At 61.6% G+C, this 27683-nt stretch overlaps 1 protein-coding gene across 3 annotated transcripts in view; it reads right to left on the reverse strand.

Moving 5' to 3' along the window:
* ANKRD52 (ankyrin repeat domain 52) overlaps positions 1–27683 on the reverse strand; it is a 51526-nt gene that overhangs the window by 17377 nt on the left and 6466 nt on the right. Inside the window, exons 3-19 of one of the 3 annotated variants that reach the window (XM_032093987.1) lie at positions 26422–26500; positions 25736–25806; positions 23913–24113; positions 23382–23469; positions 22370–22512; positions 21438–21650; positions 21267–21345; positions 19662–19776; positions 19137–19219; positions 17803–17920; positions 16619–16687; positions 13609–13749; positions 10517–10633; positions 8530–8641; positions 5876–5947; positions 4251–4452; positions 1845–1932 (exon numbers count right to left, since the gene is read on the reverse strand). In XM_032093987.1, the coding sequence (XP_031949878.1) occupies positions 1845–1932; positions 4251–4452; positions 5876–5947; positions 8530–8641; positions 10517–10633; positions 13609–13749; positions 16619–16687; positions 17803–17920; positions 19137–19219; positions 19662–19776; positions 21267–21345; positions 21438–21650; positions 22370–22512; positions 23382–23469; positions 23913–24113; positions 25736–25806; positions 26422–26500 (1991 nt within the window). The remainder of the gene's footprint in view (positions 1–1844; positions 1933–4250; positions 4453–5875; positions 5948–8529; positions 8642–10516; positions 10634–13608; positions 13750–16618; positions 16688–17802; positions 17921–19136; positions 19220–19661; positions 19777–21266; positions 21346–21437; positions 21651–22369; positions 22513–23381; positions 23470–23912; positions 24114–25735; positions 25807–26421; positions 26501–27683) is intronic. The other 2 variants (XM_032093988.1, XM_032093989.1) reach the window with 2 other exon arrangements.

Here is a 27683-nt window from a genome sequence, read left to right on the forward strand (position 1 = left end):
TAAATTCAATAAATTCCACTAATAAACTCAATAAATTCCATAAATAAATTCACTAAATTCCAGTAATAAACTCAATAAATCCCATAAATAAACTCAATAAATCCCACGAATAAACTCAATAAATCCCATAAATAAATTCACTAAATTCCACGAATAAATTCAAAAAATTCCATTAATAAACTCAATAAATCCCATGAATAAACTCAATAGATTCCACTAATAAATTCAATAAATTCCATTAATAAACTCCCAAAATCCCATAAATAAATTCAATAAATCCCATAAATAAATTCAATAAGTCCCATGAATAAATTCAATAAATCCCATGAATAAACTCCCAAAATCCCACGAACGAACCCAGGAAATCCCAGGAATTTCCCGAATTCCCGCCGGCTCTGCCTGGGCTGGAATTCACGGAGGGCTCTCAGAGAACCTTCCTCGTGTTCTCCTGCCCCGCCCAGGGTGCCAGGGCAGCTCTGGAGGTGCCAGGGTGGCTCTGGAGGGTGCCAGGGAGGCTCTGGATGGAGCCAGGGTGGCTCTGGAGGGTGCCAGGGTGGCTCTGGATGGAGCCAGGGTGGCTCTGGAGGGTGCCAGGGAGGCTCTGGATGGAGCCAGGGCAGCTCTGGAGGTGCCAGGGAGGCTCTGGAGGGTGCCAGGGCAGCTCTGGAGGTGCCAGGGCGGCTCTGGAGGGTGCCAGGGTGGCTGTGGAGGGGGCCAGGGCAGCTGTGGAGGGGGCCAGGGAGGCTCTGGAGGTGCCAGGGAGGCTCTGGATGGAGCCAGGGAGGTTCTGGAGGGTGCCAGGGAGGCTCTGGAGGTGCCAGGGAGGCTCTGGATGGAGCCAGGGAGGTTCTGGAGGGTGCCAGGGAGGCTCTGGAGGTGCCAGGGAGGCTCTGGAGGGAGCCAGGGCAGCTCTGGAGGTGCCAGGGAGGCTCTGGATGGAGCCAGGGCAGCTCTGGAGGGGGCCAGGGCAGCTCTGGAGGTGCCAGGGAGGCTCTGGAGGTGCCAGGGTGGCTGTGGAGGGGGCCAGGGCAGCTCTGGAGGGGGCCAGGGAGGCTCTGGAGGTGCCAGGGAGGCTCTGGATGGAGCCAGGGAGGCTCTGGAGGTGCCAGGGTGGCTCTGGAGGGGGCCAGGGAGGCTCTGGAGGTGCCAGGGCAGCTCTGGATGGAGCCAGGGCAGCTCTGGAGGTGCCAGGGTGGCTCTGGAGGGGGCCAGGGAGGCTCTGGAGGTGCCAGGGAGGCTCTGGAGGTGCCAGGGAGGCTCTGGATGGAGCCAGGGAGGTTCTGGAGGTGCCAGGGAGGCTCTGGAGGGGGCCAGGGCAGCTCTGGAGGTGCCAGGGAGGCTCTGGAGGGGGCCAGGGCAGCTCTGGAGGGGGCCAGGGCAGCTCTGGAGGTGCCAGGGAGGCTCTGGAGGTGCCAGGGCAGCTCTGGAGGGGGCCAGGGCAGCTCTGGAGGTGCCAGGGTGGCTCTGGAGGGAGCAAGGGAGGCTCTGGAGGTGCCAGGGCAGCTCTGGAGGTGCCAGGGAGGCTCTGGAGGGAGCCAGGGCAGCTCTGGAGGTGCCAGGGAGGCTCTGGAGGTGCCAGGGAGGCTCTGGAGGGGGCCAGGGCAGCTCTGGAGGTGCCAGGGTGGCTCTGGAGGGAGCAAGGGAGGCTCTGGAGGTGCCAGGGCAGCTCTGGAGGTGCCAGGGCAGCTCTGGAGGTGCCAGGGTGGCTCTGGAGGGAGCAAGGGAGGCTCTGGAGGTGCCAGGGCAGCTCTGGAGGTGCCAGGGAGGCTCTGGAGGGAGCAAGGGAGGCTCTGGAGGTGCCAGGGCAGCTCTGGAGGTGCCAGGGCGACGCCGAGGGCACTCACTGGCCGTGGATGTCCATGACGTCGGTGATGTCCGCCCGCTCCCCGCTGTCGATCAGGAGGTGCAGGGAATCCGTGTTCCCGTTGGCAGCTGGACACAGGGACCAGGAAAAGAGAGGTGAGGAAAAAAGGGGATGAGGAAAAGAGGGATGGGGATAAAAAAGGGGGATGGGGGAAAAAAAAGAGGGATGGGGGAAAAAAGGGGGATGGGGATAAAAGAGGGATGGGGATAAAAAAGAGGGATGAGGAAAAGAAGAGGTGAGGAAAAAAAGGGGGATGAGGAAAAGAGGGATGGGAAAAAAGAGAGGGATGGGGAGAGGAGGAGTGAGGAAAAGAGGAAAAAAAGAGGAGTGAGGCAAAGAGGGAGAGAAAAAAGGGGGATGAGGAGAAGAGAGATGGGGATAAAAAAGAGGGATGAGGGAAAGAGAGGTGAGGAAAAAAAGGGGGATGAGGAAAAGAGGGATGGGGACAGGAGGAGTGAGGAAAAGAGGGAGGAAAAAAAAGGGGGGTGAGGAAAAAAAAGAGGGATGAGAAAAAGAGAGGTGAGAAGGAAAAGAGGGATCAGGAAAAGAGGAATGAGGAAAAAAAAGGGGGATGAGGAAAAGAGAGATGAGGATAAAAAAGGGGGACCAGTAAAAGAGGGATGAGAAAAAGAGGAATGAGGAAAAGGGATGAAGAAAAGGGGTGAGGAAAAAAAAGTGGGGTGAGGAAAAGAGGGATCAGGAAAAAAGGGATCAGGAAAAGAGGGATGGGGAAAAAAAAGAGGGATGAGGAAAGGAGGGATGAGGAAAAAAAGAGAGATGAGGAAAAGAGGGAGAAAAAGGGGGGATGAGAAAAAAAAGAGGGATGAGAAAAAAAAGAGGGATCAGGAAAAGAGGGATGGGGAAAAGAGGGACCACGATGAAAAGAGTCAGGAAAAGAAGGATGGAAAAAAAAAAAAGAGGGATGAGGAAAGGAGGAGGGAGGAAAAGAGGGAGGAAGAAAAGAGGGGTGAGGAAAAGAGGGAGAAAAAAAGGGGATGAGGAAAAAAAGAGGGATCAGGAAAAGAGGGATAAAAAAAGAAAGGGGGTGAGGAAAAGAGGAGTGAGGAAAAGAGGGGTGAGGAAAAAAAAGGGGAATCAGGAAAAGAGGGATGAGAAAAAGAGGGATGAGGACAGGAGGAGTGAGGAAAAGAGAGGTCAGAAAAAGAGGGATGAGGAAAAGAGGGACCAGGATAAAAGGGAACAGGAAAAGAGGGATGGGGAAAAAAATAGGGATGAGGAAAGGAGGGAGGAAAAGAGGGAGGAAGAAAAGAGGGAGAGAAAAAAGGGGGATGAGGACAGGAGGCAAGAGGAAAACAGGGATGAGGAAAAAAAGTGGGATCAGGAAAAGAGGGATGAGGAAAAGGGTGAGGAAAAAAAAGAGGGATGAGAAAAAAAAGAGGGATGGGGGACAGAAAAGATGGATGAGGAGAAGAGAGATCAGGAAAAGAGGGGTGAGAAAAAGAGGGATGAGGAAAAGAGGGAGCAGGATGAAAGGAATGAGGAAAAGAGGGATGGGGAAAAAAATAGGGATGAGGGAAGGAGGAGGGAGGAAAAGAGGGAGGAAGAAAAGAGGGGTGAGGAAAAGAGGGAGAAAAAAAAGGGGGGTGAGGACAGGAGATATGAGGAAAACAGGGATGAGGAAAAGATGGAGAAAAAAATGGGGGGGTGAGAAAAGAAAAAGAGGGATCAGGAAAAGAGGGATGAGGAAAAAAAAGGGGGATGAAGAAAAGAGGGATGAGAAAAAGGTGAGGAAAAGAGGGATGAGGAAAGAGGGAGCAGGATGAAAGGGACGAGGAAAAAAGGGATGAGGAAAAAAATAGGGATGAGGAAAGGAGGAGGGAGGAAAAGAGGGAGGAAGAAAAGAGAGATGAGGAAGAAAAGAGAGAGAAAAAAAGGGGGATGAGGAAAAAAAGAGATGAGGAAAGGAGGGATGGGGGGAAAAAAAGAGGGACAAGGAAAAGAGAGATCAGGAAAAGAGGGGTGAGAAAAAAGGGGGATGAGGAAAAAAAAGAGGGATGAGGAAAGGAGGAGGGAGGAAAAGAGGGAGGAAGAAGGAGGAAGAAAAGAGGGAGGAAGAAAAGAGGGAGGAAGAAAAGAGAAATGAGGAAAAGAAGGGTGAGGAAAACAGGGATGAACAAAACAGGGACCAGGAGAAAAGGGAACAGGCAAACAGAAAAAACACGAGGGACGAGGAAACCAAAGATGAGGAAACCAAGAGCGAGGAAAAACCGAACAAAGAAAAACCAGGGCCGAGCAAAAGAGAGAAAACGAGGCCAACGAAGAGCCAGGACGGGCCAAACCCCACGGGAAAAGGGCTCATCCCGAGGGGTTCGGGAAGAGCCACGGTGGCTCGGAGGGGCTGCTCTCGGTGGCCCTGGGCGCTCACCCGCGGCGTGGAGAGGAGTCCACTTCCTCTTCCTCTCCTTGAGCAGCGCGGAGGCGCCGTGGCTGGTGAGCACCTGCACGCACTCGGTGGAGCCGCGCTCGGTGGCCAGGTAGAGCGCGGTGCGGCCCCGGTGGTCCCGCACGTCCAGGTTCACCAGCGTCTCGGCCAGGGCCTTGAGGGCTTCACAGTGACCATTGTAGGCCTGGCGGGGAGAGGGGCGTGGATGGAGAGGGGATCGCGGGGGGGGCACGTGGAGGGGGGGTCAAAGTGGAGGTTGGGTGGTCAAAGTGGAGGTTGGGTGGTCAAAGTGGAGGTTGGGTGGTCAAAGTGGAGGTTGGGGTGGTCAAAGTGGAGCTTGGGTGGTCAAAGTGGTGCTCGGGGTGGTCAAATGGAGGTTGGGTGGTCAAAGTGGAGGTTGGGGTGGTCAAATGGAGGTTGGGTGGTCAAAGTGGAGGTTGGGTGGTCAAAGTGGAGGTTGGGAGGTCAAAGTGGAGGTTGGGTGGTCAAAGTGGAGGTTGGGGTGGTCAAAGTGGAGGTTGGGGTGGTCAAAGTGGAGGTTGGGGTGGTCAAAGTGGAGGTTGGGTGGTCAAAGTGCAGGTTGGGGTGGTCAAAGTGGAGGTTGGGTGGTCAAAGTGGAGGTTGGGTGGTCAAAGTGGAGGTTGGGGTGGTCAAAGTGGAGGTTGGGGTGGTCAAAGTGGTGCTCGGGGTGGTCAAATGGAGGTTGGGTGGTCAAAGTGGAGCTTGGGTGGTCAAAGTGGAGGTTGGGGTGGTCAAAGTGGTGCTCGGGGTGGTCAAAGTGGTGCTCGGGGTGGTCAAATGGAGGTTGGGTGGTCAAAGTGGTGCTCGGGGTGGTCAAAGTGGAGCTCAGGGTGGTCAAAGTGGAGCTTGGGTGGTCAAAGTGGAGGTTGGGGTGGTCAAAGTGGAGGTTGGGTGGTCAAAGTGGAGCTTGGGTGGTCAAAGTGGAGGTTGAGGTGGTCAAAGTGGAGGTTGGGTGGTCAAAGTGGAGCTTGGGTGGTCAAAGTGGAGGTTGGGGTGGTCAAATGGAGGTTGGGTGGTCAAAGTGGAGCTTGGGTGGTCAAAGTGGAGGTTGGGGTGGTCAAATGGAGGTTGGGTGGTCAAAGTGGAGCTTGGGTGGTCAAAGTGGAGGTTGGGTGGTCAAAGTGGAGGTTGGGTGGTCAAAGTGGTGCTCGGGGTGGTCAAAGTGGAGGTTGGGGTGGTCAAATGGAGGTTGGGTGGTCAAAGTGGAGCTTGGGTGGTCAAAGTGGAGGTTGGGGTGGTCAAATGGAGGTTGGGGTGGTCAAAGTGGTGCTCGGGGTGGTCAAAGTGGTGCTCGGGGTGGTCAAAGTGGTGCTCGGGGTGGTCAAAGTGGTGCTCGGGCTGGTCAAATGGAGGTTGGGTGGTCAAAGTGGTGCTCGGGCTGGTCAAATGGAGGTTGGGGTGGTCAAAGTGGTGCTCAGGTGGTCAGGAGTGTCCCCCAGGGAGCCAAAAGTATCCCCACCAGAAATGTCTCCCCCAGAGCCCTTCCAGGACCCTGCAGGGTCCCAGGACTCCCTGAGAACCCTTCCAGGACCCAGAAAGAACCCAGAACACCCAGAACACCCTTCCAGGACCCTGCAGGTACTCACAGCTAAGTGCAAAGGGCTGACGGGGACGCTGCTCTCCACGTCCTCCAGGCAGTTAAAAGACATTTCCAGGAGCTGCAAGGGGAAAATCCCAAATCCAGGAGGGATCAGGAGGGATCCAGGAGGGATCCAGGAGGGATCAGGAGGGATCCAGGAGGGATCAGGAGGGATCAGGAAGGATCCAGGAGGGATCAGGAGGGATCCAGGAGGGATCAGGAGGGATCAGGAAGGATCCAGGAGGGATCCCGGAGCATTCCACGCCCAGCCCCGCTCCCGGGGAGCCCCGGAGGGAGCAGGAACCCCGATCCAAAGCCTGGGAAATTCGGGATGTGACATTCCCAGCCCCAATCCCCATCCCCCTCCCCAAGGCGGTTTTGGGGAGCTCCGAAAGAATTCCAAAGGAATTGTCCGGAATTGCTTTTCCAAAGGGAAGAGAATTCCCCAAATTCCTGACTCAGGTCCCCTCCCCTCCCCCCGCTCCTTTTTCCCAGTTTTTCCCATTTCAGATTCCAGCTCGGCTCCGATTGTTCCTCTCCAGCTCCTCCCGGAGATTCCAGCGGCTCCCCAGGAGCCACGGCCACGGCTGGGCACGCTGGGCCCCCTTCCAGGACCCAGAACGAGCCCAGAACTCCCCCAGAACCCTTCCAGGACCCAGAATGAGCCCAGAACTCCCCCAGAACCCTTCCAGGACCCAGAATGAGCCCAGAACTCCCCCAGAACCCTTCCAGGACCCAGAATGAGCCCAGAACTCCCCCAGAACCCTTCCAGGACCCAGAACGAGCCCAGAACTCCCCCAGAACCCTTCCAGGACCCAGAACGAGCCCTGAACACCCCCAGAACCCTTCCAGGACCCAGCAGGAGCCCATGGCATCTGTCCCTGGTGCTCTCCCCGCCCAGAGCTGAGCATTCCCAAGGCGTTCCCGACCATCCCCAACCATTCCCAACCATCCCCAACCATTCCCAACCATTCCCAACCATTCCCAACCACTCCCAACCATCCCCAACCATTCCCAACCATCCCCAACCATTCCCAACCATTCCCAACCACTCCCGACCACTCCCAACCATTCCCAACCATTCCCAACCACTCCCAACCATCCCCAACCATTCCCAACCATTCCCAAGGTGTTCCTGACCATCCCCAACCATTCCTGACCATTCCTGACCATCCCCAACCATTCCCAACCATTCCCAACCACTCCCAACCATTCCCGACCATTCCCGACCATTCCTGACCACTCCCGACCATTCCCAACCATTCCCGAGGTGTTCCTGACCATCCCCAACCATTCCTGACCATTCCCAACCATCCCCAACCATTCCCAACCACTCCCAACCATCCCCAACCATTCCCAACCATTCCCAAGGTGTTCCTGACCATCCCCAACCATTCCTGACCATTCCCAACCATCCCCAACCATTCCCGACCATTCCCAACCATTCCCAACCATCCCCAACCATTCCTGACCATTCCCAACCATCCCCAACCATTCCCGACCATTCCCAACCATTCCCAACCATCCCCAACCACTCCCGACCACTCCCGACCACTCCCAACCATTCCCAACCATCCCCAACCATTCCCAACCATTCCTGACCATTCCCAACCATTCCCAACCACTCCCAACCATCCCCAACCATTCCCAACCATTCCCAAGGTGTTCCTGACCATCCCCAACCATTCCTGACCATTCCTGACCATCCCCAACCATTCCCAACCACTCCCGACCACTCCCAACCATTCCCAACCATTCCCAACCATTCCCAACCATTCCCAAGGTGTTCCTGACCATCCCCAACCATTCCCGACCATTCCCAACCATTCCCAACCATCCCCAACCACTCCCGACCACTCCCGACCACTCCCAACCATTCCCAACCATTCCCAACCATCCCCAACCATTCCCAACCATTCCTGACCATTCCCAACCATCCCCAACCACTCCCAACCATCCCCAACCATTCCCAACCATTCCCAAGGTGTTCCTGACCATCCCCAACCATTCCTGACCATTCCTGACCATCCCCAACCATTCCCGACCACTCCCAACCATTCCCAACCATTCCCGACCATTCCTGACCACTCCCGACCATTCCCAACCATTCCCGAGGTGTTCCTGACCATCCCCAACCATTCCTGACCATTCCCAACCATCCCCAACCATTCCCGACCATTCCCAACCATTCCTGACCATCCCCAACCATTCCCGACCATTCCCAAGGTGTTCCTGACCATCCCCAACCATTCCTGACCATTCCCAACCATCCCCAACCATTCCCAACCATTCCTGACCATCCCCAACCATTCCCGACCATTCCCGACCATTCCTGACCACTCCCGACCATTCCCAACCATTCCCGAGGTGTTCCTGACCATCCCCAACCATTCCTGACCATTCCCAACCATCCCCAACCATTCCCGACCATTCCCAACCATTCCTGACCATCCCCAACCATTCCCGACCATTCCCGAGGTGTTCCTGACCATCCCCAACCATTCCTGACCATTCCCAACCATCCCCAACCACTCCCAACCATTCCTGACCATCCCCAACCATTCCCGACCATTCCCGACCACTCCCGACCATTCCCAACCATTCTCGAGGCATTCCCAAGGTGTTCCCGACCATTCCCGAGCCTTCCCCAGAGCCGCTCACCAGCTCCAGGTTCTGGCGGTTGCCGTAGGCGGCGGCGTAGTGCACGGCCGTGTAGCCCTGCCTGTCCCGCAGGGAAGGGTCGGCCCCGTTGTCCAGCAGGAATTCCAAGCAGCTGCCGGGAATCCATGGAAAAGGTGGGAGAGAAAAAACCAGAAGACATTTGTAAGGAAAGATCCCGGGTGGATCCCAGAGAGGGGCGGGAATCCCGTGGGAAGGAGCCCAGAGATGGAGGGAGGGGCTCTGCTCGCTGGGGAGGGGAGGAATTCCTGGAAAATGGGAATGGGGAGAGGAATTTGGGCTCTGGAGAGAGGAACTCCTAGGAAAATGGGAATGGGGAGAGGAATTCCTGGGAAAATGGGAATGGGGAGAGGAATTTGGGCTCTGGAGAGAGGAATTCCTGGGAAAATGGGAATGGGGAGAGGAATTCCCGGGAAAAATGGGAATGGGGAGAGGAATTCCCAGAGAAATGAGGGGCTGGGGAGAGGAATTTGGGCTCTGGAGAGAGGAATTCCCGGGAAAATGGGAATGGGGAGAGGAATTTCCAGGAAAATGGGAATGGGGAGAGGAATTCCCAGAGAAATGAGAATGGGGCTCTGGGGGAGGAATTCCCAGGAAAATGGGAATGGGGAGAGGAATTCCCAGAGAAATGAGAATGGGGCTCTGGGGGGAGGAATTCCCGGGGAAAATGGGAATGGGGAAAGGAATTCCCGGGAAAATGGGAATGGGGAGAGGAATTCAGGCTCTGGAGAGAGAAATTCCTGGGAAAAATGGGAATGGGGAGAGGAATTCCCAGAGAAATGAGGGGCTGGGGAGAGGAATTTGGGCTCTGGAGAGAGGAATTCCTGGGAAAATGGGAATGGGGAGAGGAATTCCCAGGAAAAATGGGAATGGGGCTCCGGAGACAAGAAGTCCCAGAAAACGAGGGGCTGGGGAGAGGAATTCCCAGAGAAATGAGCTTCTGGAAAGAGGAATTCCCAATGAAATGAGGCCTCGGACAGGAATTTGGGCTCTGGAGAGAAGAATTCCTGAGAAAAATGGGAATGGAGCTCTGGGGGGAGGAATTCCCGGGAAAATGAGGGGCTGGGGAGAGGAACTCAGGCTCTGGGGAGAAAGAATTCCCAGGAAAAATGGGAATGGAGCTCTGGAGACAAGAATTCCCAGGAAAAATGAGGAGTTGGGGAGAGGAATTCCCAATAAAATGAGGGGCTGGAGAAAGAATTCCTGGGAAAAATGGGAAGGGAGCTCTGGGGAGAGGAATTCCCAGAGAAATGAGCTTCTGGAAAGAGGAATTCCCAATGAAATGAGGCCTCGGACAGGAATTTGGGCTCTGGAGAGAAGAATTCCTGAGAAAAATGGGAATGGAGCTCTGGGGGGAGGAATTCCCGGGAAAATGAGGGGCTGGGGAGAGGAATTCGGGCTTTGGAGAGAGGAAATCCTGGGAAAATGGGAATGGGGCTGTGGGGGGAGGGATTCCCGGGGAAATGAGGGGCCGGGAGCGGCGTTCCCGGGATTCCCAAGGTTCCCAGGGCTCCCAGTGCTCCCAGTATTCCCAGTATTGCTGGGGTTCCCGGATTCCCAGTGTTCCCAGTATTCCCGGGATTCCCAAGGTTCCCAGGGTTCCCAGTGCTCTCGGTATTCCCAGCATTCCCAGTGTTCCCGGTGTTCCCAGCATTCCCGGGGTTCCCGGTGTTCCCAGTGTTCCCAGCATTCCTGGTGTTCCCAGCACTCCCGGTATTCCTGGCATTCCTGGTGTTCCTGGTGTTCCCAGTGCTCCCAGTGTTCCCAGCACTCCCGGCATTCCCGGTGTTCCCAGTGTTTCCAGTGTTCCCAGGGTCCCCGGGGTTCCCAGTGCTCCCAGTGTTCCCGGTGTTCCCGGCACTCCCGGCATTCCCAGTGTTCCCGGTGTTCCCAGTGCTCCCGGCACTCCCGGCATTCCCAGTATTCCCAGCATTCCCAGTATTCCCGGCATTCCCGGTGCGGCACTCACAAGAACGCCTCCTTCCTGCGGGATTCCCGCAGCGGCTCCTCGGCGCTGCCGTGGCCGCTCCCGGCCGGAGCCTCCGCCCTGGGGGGCACAGGGGGCACCTGAGCCGGGCACGGCGCCCTGGGGACGGCTGAGTGCCACCCTGTGCCACCAGTGCCACCTCCCCAGTGCCACCTCCCCAGTGCCACCCTGTGCCACCAGTGCCACCCCTGTGCCACCAGTGCCACCCTGTGCCACCAGTGCCACCTCCCCAGTGCCACCTCCCCAGTGCCCCCCCAGTGCCACCCTGTGCCACCAGTGCCACCTCCCCAGTGCCACCTCCCCAGTGCCCCCCCAGTGCCACCCTGTGCCACCAGTGCCACCTCCCCAGTGCCCCCCCAGTGCCACCCTGTGCCACCAGTGCTACCAGTGCCACCCTGTGCCACCAGTGCCACCTCCCCAGTGCCACCTCCCCAGTGCCCCCCCAGTGCCACCCTGTGCCACCAGTGCTACCAGTGCCACCCCTGTGCCACCAGTGCCACCTCCCCAGTGCCACCTCCCCAGTGCCCCCCAGTGCCACCCTGTGCCACCAGTGCTACCAGTGCCACCCCTGTGCCACCAGTGCCACCTCCCCAGTGCCACCTCCCCAGTGCCCCCCCAGTGCCACCCTGTGCCACCAGTGCTACCAGTGCCACCCTGTGCCACCAGTGCCACCTCCCCAGTGCCACCTCCCCAGTGCCCCCCCAGTGCCACCCTGTGCCACCAGTGCTACCAGTGCCACCCCTGTGCCACCAGTGCCACCTCCCCAGTGCCACCCCTGTGCCACCAGTGCCACCCCTGTGCCACCAGTGCCACCTCCCCAGTGCCACCCCTGTGCCACCAGTGCCACCCCCCAGTGCCACCCTGTGCCACCCCTGTGCCACCTGTGCCACCCCCCCAGTGCCACCTCCCCAGTGCCCCCCCAGTGCCACCCTGTGCCACCAGTGCCACCTCCCCAGTGCCACCTCCCCAGTGCCCCCCCAGTGCCACCCTGTGCCACCAGTGCTACCAGTGCCACCCCTGCGCCACCAGTGCCACCTCCCCAGTGCCACCCCTGTGCCACCAGTGCCACCCCCCAGTGCCACCCTGTGCCACCCCTGTGCCACCTGTGCCAGCAGTGCCACCCCCCAGTGCCACCCTGTGCCACCCCCGTGCCACCTGTGCCACCCCCCCAGTGCCACCTGTGTCACCAGTGCCACCCTGTGCCACCCCCCCAGTGCCACCAGTGCCACCCCCCAGTGCCCCCCCAGTGCCACCCTGTGCCACCCCTGTGCCACCAGTGCCACCTCCCCAGTGCCACCCTGTGCCATCCTATGCCACCAGTGCCACCCCTGTGCCACCAGTGCCACCCCCCCAGTGCCACCCTGTGCCACCTGTGCCACCCCTGTGCCACCCCAGTGCCACCCCAGTGCCACCCCCCCAATGCCACCCTGTGCCACCCTGTGCCACCCCCCAGTGCCACCCCCCAGTGCCACCCTGTGCCACCTGTGCCATCCCAGTGACCCCAGTGCCACCCCCAGTGCCCCCAGTTCCACCCCAGTGCCCCCAGTGCCACCAGTACCAGCAGTATCCCCCCAGTGCCCAGTGCCCACTCTTCAGTGCCCCAGTGCCCCACAGTGCCACCAGGGCCCAGTGCCACCCGGTGCCCACCGTGCCACCCCCAGTGCCACCAGTGCCCAATGCCCCCAGTGCCTGGTGCCCCCAGTGCCCGGTGCCCCCAGTGCCCAGTACCCCCAGTGCCCAGCGTGCCATCCCCAGTGCCCCCCTGGTGGCCGGTGGCCCCCCAGTGCCCCAGTGCTCCTCAGTGCCCCAGTGCCACCCCAGTGCCACCAGTGCCCCCAGTGCCCAGTGCCCGCTCCCCAGTGCCCCCAATGCCCAGTGCCCCCAGTACCCGCCATGCCACCCCCAGTGCCCAGTGCTCCGGTGCCCGCCGTGCTACCCCCAGTGCCCGGTGCCACCCCAGTGCCACCAGTGCCCAGTGCCCCAGTACCACCAGTGCCTGGTGCCCGCTCCCCAGTGCCCCCCAGTGCCCAGTGCCCCCAGTGCCCCAGTACCACCAGTGCCCCAGTACAACCAGTGCCCGGTGCCCGCTCCCCAGTGCCCCCCAGTGCCCAGTGCCCCCAGTGCCCCAGTACCACCAGTGCCCCAGTACCACCAGTGCCTGGTGCCCGCTCCCCAGTGCCCCCCCAGTGCCCAGTGCCCCCAGTGCCCCAGTACCACCAGTGCCTGGTGCCCACTCCCCAGTGCCCCCCCAGTGCCCCCCCAGTGCCCCCCAGTGCCCCCCAGTGCCCGGTGCCCGGTGCCCCAGTACCACCAGTGCCTGGTGCCCACTCCCCAGTGCCCCCCCCAGTGCCCCCCAGTGCCACCAGTGCCCAGTGCCCCAGTACCACCAGTGCCTGGTGCCCACTCCCCATTGCCCCCCTGGTGGCCAGTGCCCCCCCAGTGCCCCAGTACCACCAGTGCCTGGTGCCTGCTCCCCAGTGCCCCCCCAGTGCCCCCCCAGTGCCACCAGTGCCCAGTGCCCCAGTACCACCAGTGCCTGGTGCCCACTCCCCAGTGCCCCCCTGGTGCCCAGTGCCCAGTGCCCCAGTACCACCAGTGCCTGGTGCCCGCTCCCCAGTGCCCCCCAGTGCCCGGTGTCCCCCCAGTGCCTGGTGCCCGCTCCCCAGTGTCCCCCAGTGCCCCCCAGTGCCCCAGTACCACCAGTGCCCAGTGCCCGGTCCCCAGTGCCCCCCAGTGCCCGGTGTCCCCCCAGTGCCCAGTGCCCGCTCCCCAGTGCCCCCCAGTGCCCCCCAGTGCCCAGTGCCCCCAGTGCCCCAGTACCACCAGTGCCTGGTGCCCACTCACCAGTGCCCTCCCAGTGCCCCAGTACCACCAGTGCCCAGTGCCCCAGTACCACCAGTGCCTGGTGCCCGCTCCCCAGTGCCCCCCTGGTGGCCAGTGTCCCCCAGTGCCCCCCAGTGCCCGGTGCCCAGTGCCCCAGTACCACCAGTGCCTGGTGCCCGCTCCCCACTGCCCCCCAGTGCCCCCCAGTGCCCCCCAGTGCCCCCCGGTGCCCCCCGGTGCCCGGTGCCCACCTGCGGTAGGTGTCGGAGGCGGCCGCGTAGTGCAGGGGGGTGCAGCCTTTGCCGTCGGCCTCGCAGGCGCTGGCCCCGGCCGTCACCAGCGTCACCGTGCACTGGTAGCTGCCGTTGGCGGCCGCGTAGTGCAGGGGGGTCCTGGCAGCGACAGCGAGGACAAACGCGGTGGGCACGGCTGCAGAGACGCGCCCGCAGCGGGCACTGCCCGCCGGGAACGCTGCCAGGAGCCCAGAACACCCCCAGAACCCTGCCAGGACCCTGCAGGAGCTCAGGGCATCCCCAGAACCCTTCCAGGACCCAGAATGAGCTCAGGGCACCCTTCCAGGACCCTGCCAGGACCCTGCAGGAGCTCAGGGCACCCTTCCAGGACCCTGCAGGAACCCAGAACACCCCCAGAACCCTTCCAGGACCCTGCAGGATCCCAGAACTCCCCCAGAACCCTTCCAGGACCCAGAATGAGCCCAGAACACCCCCAGAACCCTTCCAGGACCCTGCAGGAGCCTGGGACACCCCCAGAACCCTTCCAGGACCCAGAACAAGCCCAGAATACCCTGGAACCCTTCCAGGACCCTGCAGGATCCCAGAAACACCCCCAGAACCCTTCCAGGACCCAGAATGAGCCCAGAACTCCCCCAGAACCCTTCCAGGACCCAGCAGGGGCCCAGAACCCTTCCAGGACCCTGCAGGAACCCAGAACCTTTCCAGGACCCTGCAGGATCCCAGAACTCCCCCAGAACCCTTCCAGGACCCAGAATGAGCCCAGAACCCTTCCAGGACCCTGCAGGAACCCAGAACACCCCCAGAACCCTTCCAGGACCCTGCAGGAGCCCAGAACATCCCCAGAACCCTTCCAGGACCCTGCAGGAGCCCAGAACTCCCCCAGAGCCCTTCCAGGACCCTGCAGGAGCCTGGGACACCCCCAGAACCCTTCCAGGACCCAGAACAAGCCCAGAATACCCTGGAACCCTTCCAGGACCCTGCAGGATCCCAGGAACACCCCCCGAACCCTTCCAGGACCCAGAATGAGCCCAGGACTCCCCCAGAACACCCCCAGGACCCTGCAGGATCCCAGAAACACCCCCAGAGCCCTTCCAGGACCCAGCAGGATCCCAGAACTCCCCCAGAACCCTTCCAGGACCCTGCAGGAACCCAGAACACCCCCAGAACCCTTCCAGGACCCAGAATGAGCCCAGAACACCCCCAGAACCCTTCCAGGACCCAGAATGAGCTCAGGGCACCCTTCCAGGACCTTGCAGGAGCTCAGGGCACCCCCAGAGCCCTTCCAGGACCCTGCAGGATCCCAGAACTCCCCCAGAACCCTTCCAGGACCCTGCAGGATCCCAGAACTCCCCCAGAGCCCTTCCAGGACCCAGAATGAGCCCAGAACACCCCCAGAACCCTTCCAGGACCCAGAACAAGCCCAGAATACCCTGGAACCCTTCCAGGACCCTGCAGGATCCCAGGAACACCCCCAGAACCCTTCCAGGACCCAGAATGAGCCCAGAACTCCCCCAGAACCCTTCCAGGACCCAGCAGGGGCCCAGAACCCTTCCAGGACCCTGCAGGAACCCAGAACCTTTCCAGGACCCTGCAGGATCCCAGAACTCCCCCAGAACCCTTCCAGGACCCTGCATGAGCCCAGAACATCCCCAGAACCCTTCCAGGACCCTGCAGGAGCTCAGGGCACCCTTCCAGGACCCTGCAGGAACCCAGAACACCCCCAGAACCCTTCCAGGACCCTGCAGGAGCCCAGAACATCCCCAGAACCCTTCCAGGACCCTGCAGGAGCCCAGAACTCCCCCAGAACCCTTCCAGGACCCTGAAGGAGCCCAGAACACCCCCAGAACCCTTCCAGGACCCAGAATGAGCCCAGAACTCCCCCAGAACCCTTCCAGGACCCTGCAGGAGCTCAGGGCACCCCCAGAACCCTTCCAGGATCCCAGGAACACCCCCAGAACCCTTCCAGGACCCTGCAGGAGCCCAGAACATCCCCAGAACCCTTCCAGGACCCTGCAGGAGCCCAGGGCACCCTGGAAACCCTTCCAGGACCCTGCAGGATCCCAGGAACACCCCCAGAACCCTTCCAGGACCCTGAAGGAGCCCAGAACCCTTCCAGGACCCTGCAGGAACCCAGAACTCCCCCAGAACCCTTCCAGGACCCAGAATGAGCCCAGAACACCCCCAGAACCCTTCCAGGACCCTGCAGGATCCCAGGAACACCCCCAGAATCCTTCCAGGACCCAGAACTCCCCCAGAACCCTTCCAGGACCCTGCAGGATCCCAGAAACACCCCCAGAACACCCCCAGAACCCTTCCAGGACCCAGAATGAGCCCAGAACTCCCCCAGAACCCTTCCAGGACCCTGCAGGAGTTCAGGGCACCCCCAGAACCCTTCCAGGATCCCAGGAACACTCCCAGAACCCTTCCAGGACCCTGCAGGATCCCAGAAACACCCCCAGAACCCTTCCAGGACCCAGCAGGACCCCAGAACTCCCCCAGAGCCCTTCCAGGACCTTGCAGGATCCCAGAAACACCCCCAGAGCCCTTCCAGGACCCTGCAGGATCCCAGAACACCCCCAGAGCCCTTCCAGGACCTTGCAGGATCCCAGAAACACCCCCAGAGCCCTTCCAGGACCCTGCAGGATCCCAGAAACACCCCCAGAGCCCTTCCAGGACCCAGCAGGATCCCAGAACACCCCCAGAGCCCTTCCAGGACCTTGCAGGATCCCAGAAACACCCCCAGAGCCCTTCCAGGACCCTGCAGGATCCCAGAAACACCCCCAGAGCCCTTCCAGGACCCAGCAGGATCCCAGAAACACCCCCAGAGCCCTTCCAGGACCCAGCAGGATCCCAGAAACACCCCCAGAGCCCTTCCAGGACCCTGCAGGATCCCAGAACTCCCCCAGAGCCCTTCCAGGACCCTGCAGGATCCCAGAACTCCCCCAGAGCCCTTCCAGGACCGGAGCCGGCCGGGCTCGGCCGATCCCGGGGCGTTTCCCGCGCTCACCTCCCGAATTTGTCCCTCCGGCGCAGATCGGCGCCGCTGCTCAACAGCAAATTCAGACATTCAACGTTCCTGGCGGCGGGAGAGAGGAGTGAGGGCCGGAAAACAGCGGGAACGGGAATTCCGGGAATTCCGGGAACTACGGGAACTGCGGGAACGGGAACTGCGGGAATCGGAATTCTGGGAATGGGAACTGCGGGAATGGGAATTCCAGAAATGGGAATTCTGGGAATGGGAATTCCGGGAGCGGGAACTGCGGGAATGGGAATTCTGGGAATGGGAACTGTGGGAACTCTGGGAATGGGAATTCTGGGAATGGGAACTCCAGGAATGGGAATTCCGGGAATGGGAACTGCGGGAATGGGAATTGCGGGAACGGGAATTGCGGGAATGGGAACCGTGGGAATGGGAATTCTGGGAATGGGAACTGCGGGAACGGGAACTGCAGGAATGGGAGTTCTGGGAACAGGAATTCCGGGAATGGGAACTGCGGGAACGGAAACTGCGGGAATGGGAACTGCGGGAACGGGAACTGCGGGAATGGGAATTCCGGGAAAGGAAACTCCAGGAAAAAATAAGGATTTCTGTGCCCCCAGTTGTGTCCCCACATGCCCCCAGGTGTGTCCCCAGGTGCCCCCAGGTGTCCCCAGGTGTCCCCAGATGCGCCCCCAGATGTCCCCAGATGCCCCCAGGTGTCCCCAGGTGCCCCCCGATGCCCCCAGGTCTCCCCAGATGTCCCCAGGTGCCCCCCGATGCCCCCAGATGCCCCCAGATGTCCCCAGATGTCCCCAGGTGCCCCAAGGTGCCCCCCGATGCCCCCAGATGCCCCCAGATGTCCCCAGGTGTCCCCAGATGTCCCCAGATGCCCCCAGATGCCCCCAGATGTCCCCAGGTGTCCCCAGGTGCCCCCCGATGCCCCCAGGTCTCCCCAGATGTCCCCAGGTGCCCCCCGATGCCCCCAGATGCCCCCAGATGTCCCCAGATGTCCCCAGGTGCCCCAAGGTGCCCCCAGATGCCCCCAGATGCCCCCAGATGTCCCCAGGTGTGTCCCGAGGTGCCCCCAGGTGTCCCCAGATGCGCCCCCAGATGTCCCCAGATGTCCCCAGGTGTCCCCAGGTGTCCCCAGGTGCCCCCAGGTCTCCCCAGGTCTCCCCAGATGTGTCCCCAGGTGTCCCGGGCTCGCTCACCCTCCGGAAGCAGCAGCGTGCAGACAGGTCCTGCCCAGGTTGTCGGGAGTGTTGATGTCGAAGCCCGCGGACAGCACGTGCTCGTTGCTCAGCGAGGACACGATGCTGTACAACTGCCCTGGGGGCACGGGGCACTGCCGTCACCCCATGGCCCCAGCGGTCACCCCATGGCCCCAGCGGTCACCCATCCCTCCCCAAGGGTCACCCCAATGTCCCCAGGGGTCACCCCGGGTCACCCCCATGTCCCCAGGGGTCACCCCCATGTCCCCAAGGGTCACCCCGGGTCACCCCCATGTCCCCAAGGGTTACCCATCCCTCCCCAAGGGTCACTACAATGTCCCCAGGGGTCACCCCATGTCCCCAGGGGTCACCCCAATGTCCCCAGGGGTCACCCCCATGTCCCCAAGGGTCACCCATCCCTCCCCAGGGGTCACCCCAATGTCCCCAGCGGTCACCCCCATGTCCCCAGGGGTCACCCAAATGTCCCCAGGGGTCATCCCCCATGTCCCCAAGGGTCACCCCGGGTCACCCCCATGTCCCCACGGGTCACCCCCATGTCCCCAAGGGTTACCCATCCCTCCCCAAGGGTCACTACAATGTCCCCAGGGGTCACCCCATGTCCCCAGGGGTCACCCCAATGTCCCCAAGGGTCACCCCATGTCCCCAGGGGTCACCTCAATGTCCCCAGGGGTCACCCCCATGTCCCCAAGGGTCACCCATCCCTCCCCAAGGGTCACCCCAATGTCCCCAAGGGTCACGCTGGGTCACCCCACTGTCCCCAGGTCACCCCAATGTCCCCAGGGGTCACCCCGGGTCACCCCGCTGTCCCCAATGGTCACTCTGATGCCCCCAAGGGTCACTCTGATGTCCCCAATGGTCACCCCCATGTCCCCAGGGGTCACCATAATGTCCCCAATGGTCACCCCCATGTCCCCAAGGGTCACCCATCCCTCCCCAAGGGTCACTCTGATGTCCCCAGTGGTCACCCCCGCTGTCCCCAGTGGTCACCCCGCTGTCCCCAATGGTCACTCTGATGCCCCCAAGGGTCACTCTGATGTCCCCAGTGGTCACCCCCGCTGTCCCCAGTGGTCACCCCGCTGTCCCCAATGGTCACTCTGATGTCCCCAGGGGTCACACCGATGTCCCCAATGGTCACCCCACTGTCCCCAGTGGTCACCCCGCTGTCCCCAATGGTCACTCTGATGCCCCCAAGGGTCAGTCTGATGTCCCCAGTGGTCACTCCAATGTCCCCAGTGGACACCCCGCTGTCCCCAATGGTCACTCTGATGTCCCCAAGGGTCACCCCGGCCCAGGGAGGGGTGGGGGACACTCACCTGAGGAAAGCAGCTTGCGACAACAGTCTGAGAATCCGAAGAGAACAGCTAAGTGCAGAGGGAACATGTCGTGGATCCCACGCCTGGCGGGAGCAGAGGGGAGTCAGGGAGGGCCAGGGATCCTGGGAATGGGGCTGGAGCAGCAGGAGAAGGGTCTGGAGAACTCCTGAGGGAGCTGGGAAAGGGGCTCAGCCTGGAGCGAAGGAGGCTCAGGAGGGACCTTTTCACCCCACAACTCCCTGACAGGAGAGCGGAGCCAGCTGGGGTCAGGATTTGCTCCCAGGGGAAAAGGAGCAGCCTCAAGCTGCACCAGAGGAGCTTCAGATCGGATTGTAGGAAACGTTTCCTCATGGAAAAGCTTTCCAGGCATCCCAAGTGCCCAGGGAGGTTCGGAGCCGCCGTCCCCGGCAGCGCTCAGAGCCGTGGGGATGCGGTGCTGGGTTGAAAGCCGGACTCAGAAATCCTTCCCACCCTTTATTCCATGACCCCACAGCTGCATCCAAGGGGGGGAAAAGCCTCTCTTACCTTGCAGTGTCAGCACCATTCGTCATCAAAGTACTAATTAGCAGCTCGTGGCCGTATCTAGCAGCAACGTGGAGGGGGGTATTGCCGTATTTGTCAGCACAGTCGATCTCACTGCCTGCAGGGGAACAGCCCAGGGCTCTGCCAACATTCCAGACCCCAGATCCCTGAATTCCCAGCCCATGGACACCTCCCAGTCCAGCCAGCACGGCGCAGGAGAACCGGGAACCGCTCTGGGAGCTGCTGTGTCCTGCACTGATCCCCCTCTCCAGCCAGGGGTGTTCTCCCTCCTGGAGGGTTCTGCTGAGCTCTGAGGAATCTGGCAGGACTCAGGGCTGTCTGGAAGGGGCTTGGGAAGGTCTGGAAGGGACCTGGAGTGGTCAGAAAGGGACTCAGGGCTGTCTGGAAGGGGCTTGGGAAGGTCTGGAAGGGACCTGGAGTGGTCAGAAAGGGACTCAGGGCTGTCTGGAAGGGGCTTGGGAAGGTCTGCAAGGGAGCTGGAGTGGTCAGAAAGGGACTCAGGGCTGTCTGGAAGGGGCTTGGGAAGGTCTGCAAGGGAGCTGGAGTGGTCAGAAAGGGACTCAGGGCTGTCTGGAAGGGGCTTGGGAAGGTCTGCAAGGGAGCTGGAGTGGTCAGAAAGGGACTCAGGGCTGTCTGGAAGGGGCTTGGGAAGGTCTGCAAGGGAGCTGGAGTGGTCAGAAAGGGACTCAGGGCTGTCTGGAAGGGGCTTGGGAAGGTCTGCAAGGGAGCTGGAGTGGTCAGAAAGGGACTCAGGGCTGTCTGGAAGGGGCTTGGGAAGGTCTGCAAGGGAGCTGGAGTGGTCAGAAAGGGACTCAGGGCTGTCTGGAAGGGGCTTGGGAAGGTCTGCAAGGGAGCTGGAGTGGTCAGAAAGGGACTCAGGGCTGTCTGGAAGGGGCTTGGGAAGGTCTGCAAGGGAGCTGGAGTGGTCAGAAAGGGACTCAGGGCTGTCTGGAAGGGGCTTGGGAAGGTCTGCAAGGGAGCTGGCAATTCGGGAAGGGGCCTGGGCTGCTCAGGAAGGGACCTGGAGTGGCCAGGAAGGAAGGCAGGCCTGTCAGGAGAGGGCCTGGGCTGGTTGGGAAGGGGTCTGGGCAGTTCTGGAGGGGTCAGGAAGGGAGCCAGGTCTGGAAAGGGACTGGACAGGTCTAGAGGGGATCTGGGAAGGTCTGAAAAAGGCCAAGAAGGGGCCTGGGCCAGCCTGGAGAGAGCCTGGGCTGGTCGGGAAGGGACATGGATTGGTCTGGAAGGCTCCTGGGCCGGTCTGGAGGGACCCAGATCTGTCTGGAAAGGGCCTGGGCCAGCCCGGAGAGAGCCTGGGCTGGTCAGGAAGGAACCTGGGCCAGTGCAGAAAGGACCTGGGCAGGCCTGGAAGGGACCTGGGTTGATGGGGAAGGGCCCCAGGCCAGGTGGGAACGGGGCTGGGATGGTCTGGAGGGGCCCATGAGGCTCCGCAGGGATCTGGGAAGCTGCGGAAGGGCCCCCGGCCCCGCGGCGCTCCCGGGGCTGCCGCGCACGTCGCGGCTCCGCCGGTGACAGCCGGTGCTGCCCGGTGCCGCCCGGTGCCGCCCGTGTCCCCCCGGGCACACTGACCGTTCTGGATGAGGATCTGCGAGCGCGTGAACCGTCCGTGGATCGCCGCCATGTGCAGGGGGCTCTTCCCTTCCTTGCTCTGCGGGAAACACCCACCCAACGTGGGGGGCTCAGCGACACCCCAGCACCTTCCCCCGCCTCCCCGACCCCCTCATCCCGAGGATCCCGCACCTGGAAGTTGACGTCGGCCCCGTTGTTGACGAGGATCTCCAGGCAGAGGGCCCCGTTGGTGGAGACGGCGGCGAAGTGCAGGGGGGTGAAGCCCTTCTCGTTGGGCTGGTTCACGTTGGCCCCCACGTTCACCAGCTCGTTGGCCACGGCGTCCTGGCCCATGTAGCAGGCGATGTGCAGGGCCGTGTTCCCGAAGGAATTGGGCTCGTCGATCTGCGGGAGCCAAGGGATCCGCGGGATTTGGGGATTCGGGAAGGGCAAATGGGAAGAACCCCAAAGCTGCCGGCAGCACCCAGGGATCTTGGCAGCACCCAGGGAGAAGGAATTTGGTTCCTCGATCTCGGGAATCAACAAAATCCACAGGATTTGGAGATTCGGGAAGGGAAAAGGCTCCTGTCACCATCCAGGGTGACGGAATTTGGTTCTTCGAGCTCAGAGAGCAACAAAGTCCAGAGGATTTGGGGATTCAGGGAGCAAAAAGGCAGCTGAGAAGAACCCAAAGCTTGTGGCACCATCCAGGGATCCTGGCACCACCCAGGGGGAAGGAATTTGGTTGATGGATCTATGGGACCAACAGAACCCAGAGGATTTGGGGATTCGGGAAGGGAAAAGGCTCCTGTCACCATCCAGGGTGAAGGAATTTGGCTCCTTGATCTCGAGGAGCAATAAAGTCCAGAGGATTTGGGCATTTGGGAAGGGAGAAGGCGGATGAGAAGAACCCAAAGCTTGTGGGCTCCTGGCACCACCCAGGGTGAAGGAATTGGCTCCTCAATCTTGGGAAACATCAAAATCCAGAGGATTTGGGGATTCGGGAAGGAAAAAAAGCAACTGAGAACCACCCAGGGCTCCTGCCATCACCCAGGGCTCCTGTCCCCACCCAGGGCTCCTGTCCCCACCTCTTCCTGCCCCAGAGCCCACCCCGGGGGTCTCACCTCGACCCCCAGCCTGAGGAGGTGACGCACGACCTCGATCTGGCCGCTGGCGGCCGCCGTGTGCAGCAGGGTGTAGCCCTTCTTGTCCTTGCACATCACGTTGGCCCCGCGCGCCACCAGCAGCTTCAGCACCTCCAGGTGCCCTGGGCGAGACAGAGCCGTGAGAGCCGCAGGGAACACGGGACAGCTCCGGGAGAGCCACAGGGAACACGGGACAGCCCCGGGAGAGCCGCAGGGAACACGGGACAGCCCCGGGAGAGCCGGGAGAGCCGCAGGGAACACAGCACAGCCCCGGGAGAGCCGCAGGGAACCCGGGACAGCCCCGGGAGAGCCGTAGGGAACACGGCACAGCCCCGGGAGAGCCGTGAGAGCCACAGGGAACACGGGACAGCCCCGGGAGAGCCGGGAGAGCCGCAGGGAACACGGGACAGCCCCGGGAGAGCCGGGAGAGCCGCAGGGAACACGGGACAGCCCCGGGAGAGCCGCAGGGAACACGGGATAGTCCCGGGAGAGCCGTAGGGAACACAGGACAGCCCCGGATCCAGGGGGATGGGGAACACAGGACAGCCCCGGGAGAGCCGGGAGAGCCGCAGGGAACATGGGACAGCCCCGGATCCAGGGGGATGGGGAACACGGGATAGTCCCGGGGAGCCGGGAGAGCTGCAGGGAACACGGGACAGCCCCGGGAGAGCCGCAGGGAATACGGGACAGCCCCAGATCCAGGGGGATGGGGAACACGGGATAGCCCCAGGAGAGCCGGGAGAGCCGCAGGGAACACGGGACAGCCCCGGGGAGCTGGGAGAGTAGGGATGGGGATGGAGGGGGAGAGGGAGTGGAGAGAGGGAGAGGAGGGATGAGGAAAATGGAGAGAAGGGAGAGATGGAGAGAAGGGATGGGAGAGAGGAAGAGGAGGAGTGGGAGAGATGGAGAGAAGGAATAGAGGAGAGATGAACAGAGGGATGGGAGAGCTGGAGAGGAGGAGCGGGAGGTGAAACCAGCAGGGAACACCTACCCAGGAAGGCCGCCCAGTGCAGGGGCTGCCGGTCCTTCTTGTCACACGTGCTGGGGCTGGCGCCTTTGTTGAGCAGCAGGTTCACCATCTGCGGGGTGCGGGGCAGCGTGAGCGGGGCCACCCCATGTCCCTGCCCACCCCCATGTCCCTGACATCCCTGCCCACCCCATGTCCCTGACATCCCTGCCCACCCCTGTCCCCGGGCCTGCTCGATGTCCCTGCCCACCCCGATGTCCCCAATATCCCTGTCCCCAGCCCACCCCAATATCCCTGCCCACTCCTGTCCCGGATGTTCCTGATGTCCTTGCCCACCCTGATGTCTTTGCCCACCCCTGTCCCCTGCCCACCCCAACGTCCCCGACATCCCTGCCCACCCCAATGTCCCTGCCCACCCCAATGTCCCTTATGTCCCTGCCCACCCCGATGTCCCTGACATCCCTGCCCACCCCGATGTCCCTCATGTCCCTGCCCAGCCCTCACATCCCTGCCCACCCCTCACATCCCTGCCCACCCCGATGTCCCCGGCCGCACCTCGAGGTGGCCGCTGTGCACGGCGTGGTGCAGAGCCGTGCGCCCGGTGCGGTCGGCCACGTTGACGGTGCTCAGCAGGGGCACCAGGGCCTCCACGCACTTGGTGGCCCGGTTGGCCGCGGCCACGTGCAGCGGCGTCTGCCAGTGCTTGTCGCGGGCGTTGACGTCGGCCGAGTGCTTCAGGAGCAGGTGAAGGGCTTTCTGTGGGGTGGGAGCGGGGAGCAGGGCTCGGACACGGCCCCGGGGAGCCCCAGAACCACCCCCCAGCTCCGGATCCCTCGTGATTCCAGAGCTGCGACATTCCAGACTGCGGTATTTCCCCCCACACCTCGAAGGGAAGGAGCTGTTTGTGTCCGTGGTGGGGGTTTCTCTCAGGGTTATTCCCACTGGGAGAAGAGATATTCCCACTGGGAAAGGCCCTGGAGCTGGACTGGTGTCACCAGGATGGCACCTGGGCTGTCTCTGTGAGGCCCCTCCAGTGCTGGGTCCAGTTCTGCCCCTCACGGCCACAGGGACACTGAGGGGCCGGAGCGTGGCCAGAGCTGGCCAAGGGCTGGGCCAGCAGGAGAAGGGTCTGGAGAACTCCTGAGGGAGCTGGGAAAGGGGCTCAGCCTGGAGCGAAGGAGGCTCAGGAGGGACCTTTTCACCCCACAACTCCCTGACAGGAGAGCGGAGCCGGCTGGGGTCGGGCTCTGCTCCCAGGGAGCACCAGGATGAGAAATGGCCCCAGATTCCTCCGGGAGAGGGTCACGATGGACAGCAGCAGGAATTTCCTCATGGGAAGGGTGGTCAGGCTTTGGAACAGCCCAGGAGGGATTGGATTGCCCATCCCTGGAGGTGTCCAAGGCCTGGAGGTGCCACCCAGGGCCCTGCTGGGGTTGGACTTGGAGACCTTTCCCGAGCTCCCGGGATTCTGTGAACCCTCCATCCCTCCCCTGGGCTGCTCCAGCTCCGTTTCCAGGTAGGACCTGAGCCAGGTGGGCTCATCCCACCCCATCCCAGCTGCGAATCCTGGCTGGGGGAAGGGAAAGCCCTGAACCACAGGAAGAACCACGGGAAGAACCATGGGAAGAACAGGGAGTGAACGTTCCCTGGTGACTCAGCAGGGCCCTGGGGATGACAAACGTGTCCCACTGACCCACACTGGACTTCCAGGGATCCCGACCCCATGGATCTGCCACTCTGCTCTTCGCTCCCGGGGCACGTGAAGCCCCAGAAAACCAACCCAGCCATGCCAGAGAGCAGGGAAAGCATTTTGGGAAGGCTCCTCTGGGCAGCTGGGCATGGCAGAACTTGCCAGGTGGAAAAACGAGGCCAAACTCCCAAATTCCCAGAGAAGCAGCAGGAGCTCTGTGTTTTAGGGATCGTCCACACACATTCCCAACAAACACCTTCATGTCCCACCCCGCTGAGCAGGAAAATCCCACTCAGGGCTTCGGATCTCCCGGCTCCAACCAACAACTCCTCACTCTCCAAACCAGAGTGAAGTTAATCGGGATGAAGTCAAACCCACAAAAAATAAAGGCCAGGAAAACTTTCCAAGGAGATCTTTTGGGATCAGCTCTTGAGGGACAGGGAGGGAGCCCTGAAATCCCTCCAGGGGAGGCGAATGTGGAGCAGACAAAGCCCTGGGGAAGGGGTGAAGGCAGAGAGGAGGAAATGGGGGGGAAAAAAAATCCGTGGGAGATGCAGGGAAGGCAACCAAGGAGGTTTTTCGTCCCACTCTGAGCCCAAAGCAGGGAAAGAGGAGGAGAAGCACAGCCCCCTTCTTGCAGCAGCACCCACCACACCCCCAGGGAGCAGCCCCCTCCCAGGGCACCCACCTCGTGGCGCGAGGCCGCGGCGCGGTGCAGCGGCGTGAGCCAGACCGTGTCCTTGGCGTTCACATTAGCACCTGCGGGGACACAGCGGGGCTCAGCGGGGTCCCAGCGCCCCAAAATGCCCTCTCCCCGCTGCCCAGAACCTGACAGGAGGCAGGGGAAATCCCCACAGGGCAGGTGAGGGCTCTGCAGGCGGAGCTGAGCATCCCAAATCCTGGTGAACGAGGCCCGGGCTGGGAATTTTGCGGAGTTTCTCGCTGTCGGGGTCACGCGGGATCGCAGCAGCCTCGGGGTTCCCTCTCTCATCCCGGTGTCCCCGAGGCTCCACAGGGTGAGGAGCAGGGTGAGGACACCCAAAATTCAACACACAGAGCCCAAACACGGAGTTTTTCCGGAGGGTGACAGGGGACACCACCCAAAAGTGAGCAGAACCCGCCGGATTTCAGGGGATTTTCTCCGGGATCAAGTGGAACTGCTCCTCTGAGCACCTCCAGCACCCACATCCCCCTCCTGGCTCTGCCTCCAGCTCGGCTATTTTGGTTCCAAGAGAAAAAAAAAACCTCTTGGGATTGATTATGGCACCATCCCCTAATCCTCGCCCGGCTGCCACCCCGCTCGGAGGGACCAAACCCCATCCAGCTGCACCCCAGAGGGCGGGATCGGGATCGGGATCGATCCCGGGATCTCACCTGACAGAATGAGGAGCTCGAGGATTGCAACGTCTCCGATGTAGGCAGCAGCATGGAGCGGTGTCCGGCGTTCTTGGTCCTTGGGGGGATGGGAAAACATCCATCCGTGAGCGTGGAGGGCTGGGAGAGGGTGGGAGAGGGATGGGAGAGGGATGGGAGAGGGATGGGAGAGGGATGGGAGAGGGATGGGAGAGGGCGGGAGAGGGTGGGAGAGGGATGGGAGAGGGATGGGAGAGGGTGGGAGAGGGATGGGAGAGGGTGGGAGAGGGTGGGAAAGGGATGGGAGAGGGCGGGAGAGGGTGGGAGAGGATGGGAGAGGGATGGGAGAGGGTGGGAGAGGGATGGGAGAGGGTGGGAGAGGATGGGAGAGGGCGGGAGAGGGATGGGAGAGGGATGGGAGAGGGATGGGAGAGGGATGGGAGAGGGATGGGAGAGGATGGGAGAGGGATGGGAGAGGGATGGGAGAGGGATGGGAGAGGGATGGGAGAGGGTGGGAGAGGGACGGGAAAGGGATGGGAGAGGGATGGGAGAGGGATGGGAGAGGGATGGGAGAGGGATGGGAGAGGGATGGGAGAGGATGGGAGAGGGATGGGAGAGGGATGGGAGAGGGATGGGAGAGGGCGGGAGAGGGTGGGAGAGGGATGGGACAGGGATGGGAGAGGGTGGGAGAGGGATGGGAGAGGGTGGGAGAGGGTGGGAAAGGGATGGGAGAGGGATGGGAGAGGGTGGGAGAGGGATGGGAGAGGGTGGGAGAGGGCTGGGAGAGGGCGGGAGAGGGATGGGAGAGGGATGGGAGAGGGATGGGAGAGGGCGGGAGAGGGTGGGAGAGGGATGGGAGAGGGATGGGAGAGGGATGGGAGAGGGCGGGAGAGGGTGGGAGAGGGATGGGAGAGGGATGGGAGAGGGTGGGAGAGGGATGGGAGAGGGCGGGAGAGGGTGGGAGAGGATGGGAGAGGGATGGGAGAGGGTGGGAGAGGGATGGGAGAGGGATGGGAGAGGGTGGGAGAGGGATGGGAGAGGATGGGAGAGGGATGGGAGAGGGATGGGAGAGGGATGGGAGAGGGTGGGAGAGGGATGGGAGAGGATGGGAGAGGGATGGGAGAGGGATGGGAGAGGGATGGGAGAGGGCGGGAGAGGGATGGGAGAGGGATGGGAGAGGGATGGGAGAGGGTGGGAGAGGGACGGGAAAGGGATGGGAGAGGGATGGGAGAGGGATGGGAGAGGGATGGGAGAGGGACGGGAAAGGGATGGGAGAGGGATGG

Source organism: Corvus moneduloides, chromosome 30 (assembly GCF_009650955.1).
Source record: "Corvus moneduloides isolate bCorMon1 chromosome 30, bCorMon1.pri, whole genome shotgun sequence".
In the NCBI taxonomy this organism is placed as follows: domain Eukaryota; kingdom Metazoa; phylum Chordata; class Aves; order Passeriformes; family Corvidae; genus Corvus; species Corvus moneduloides.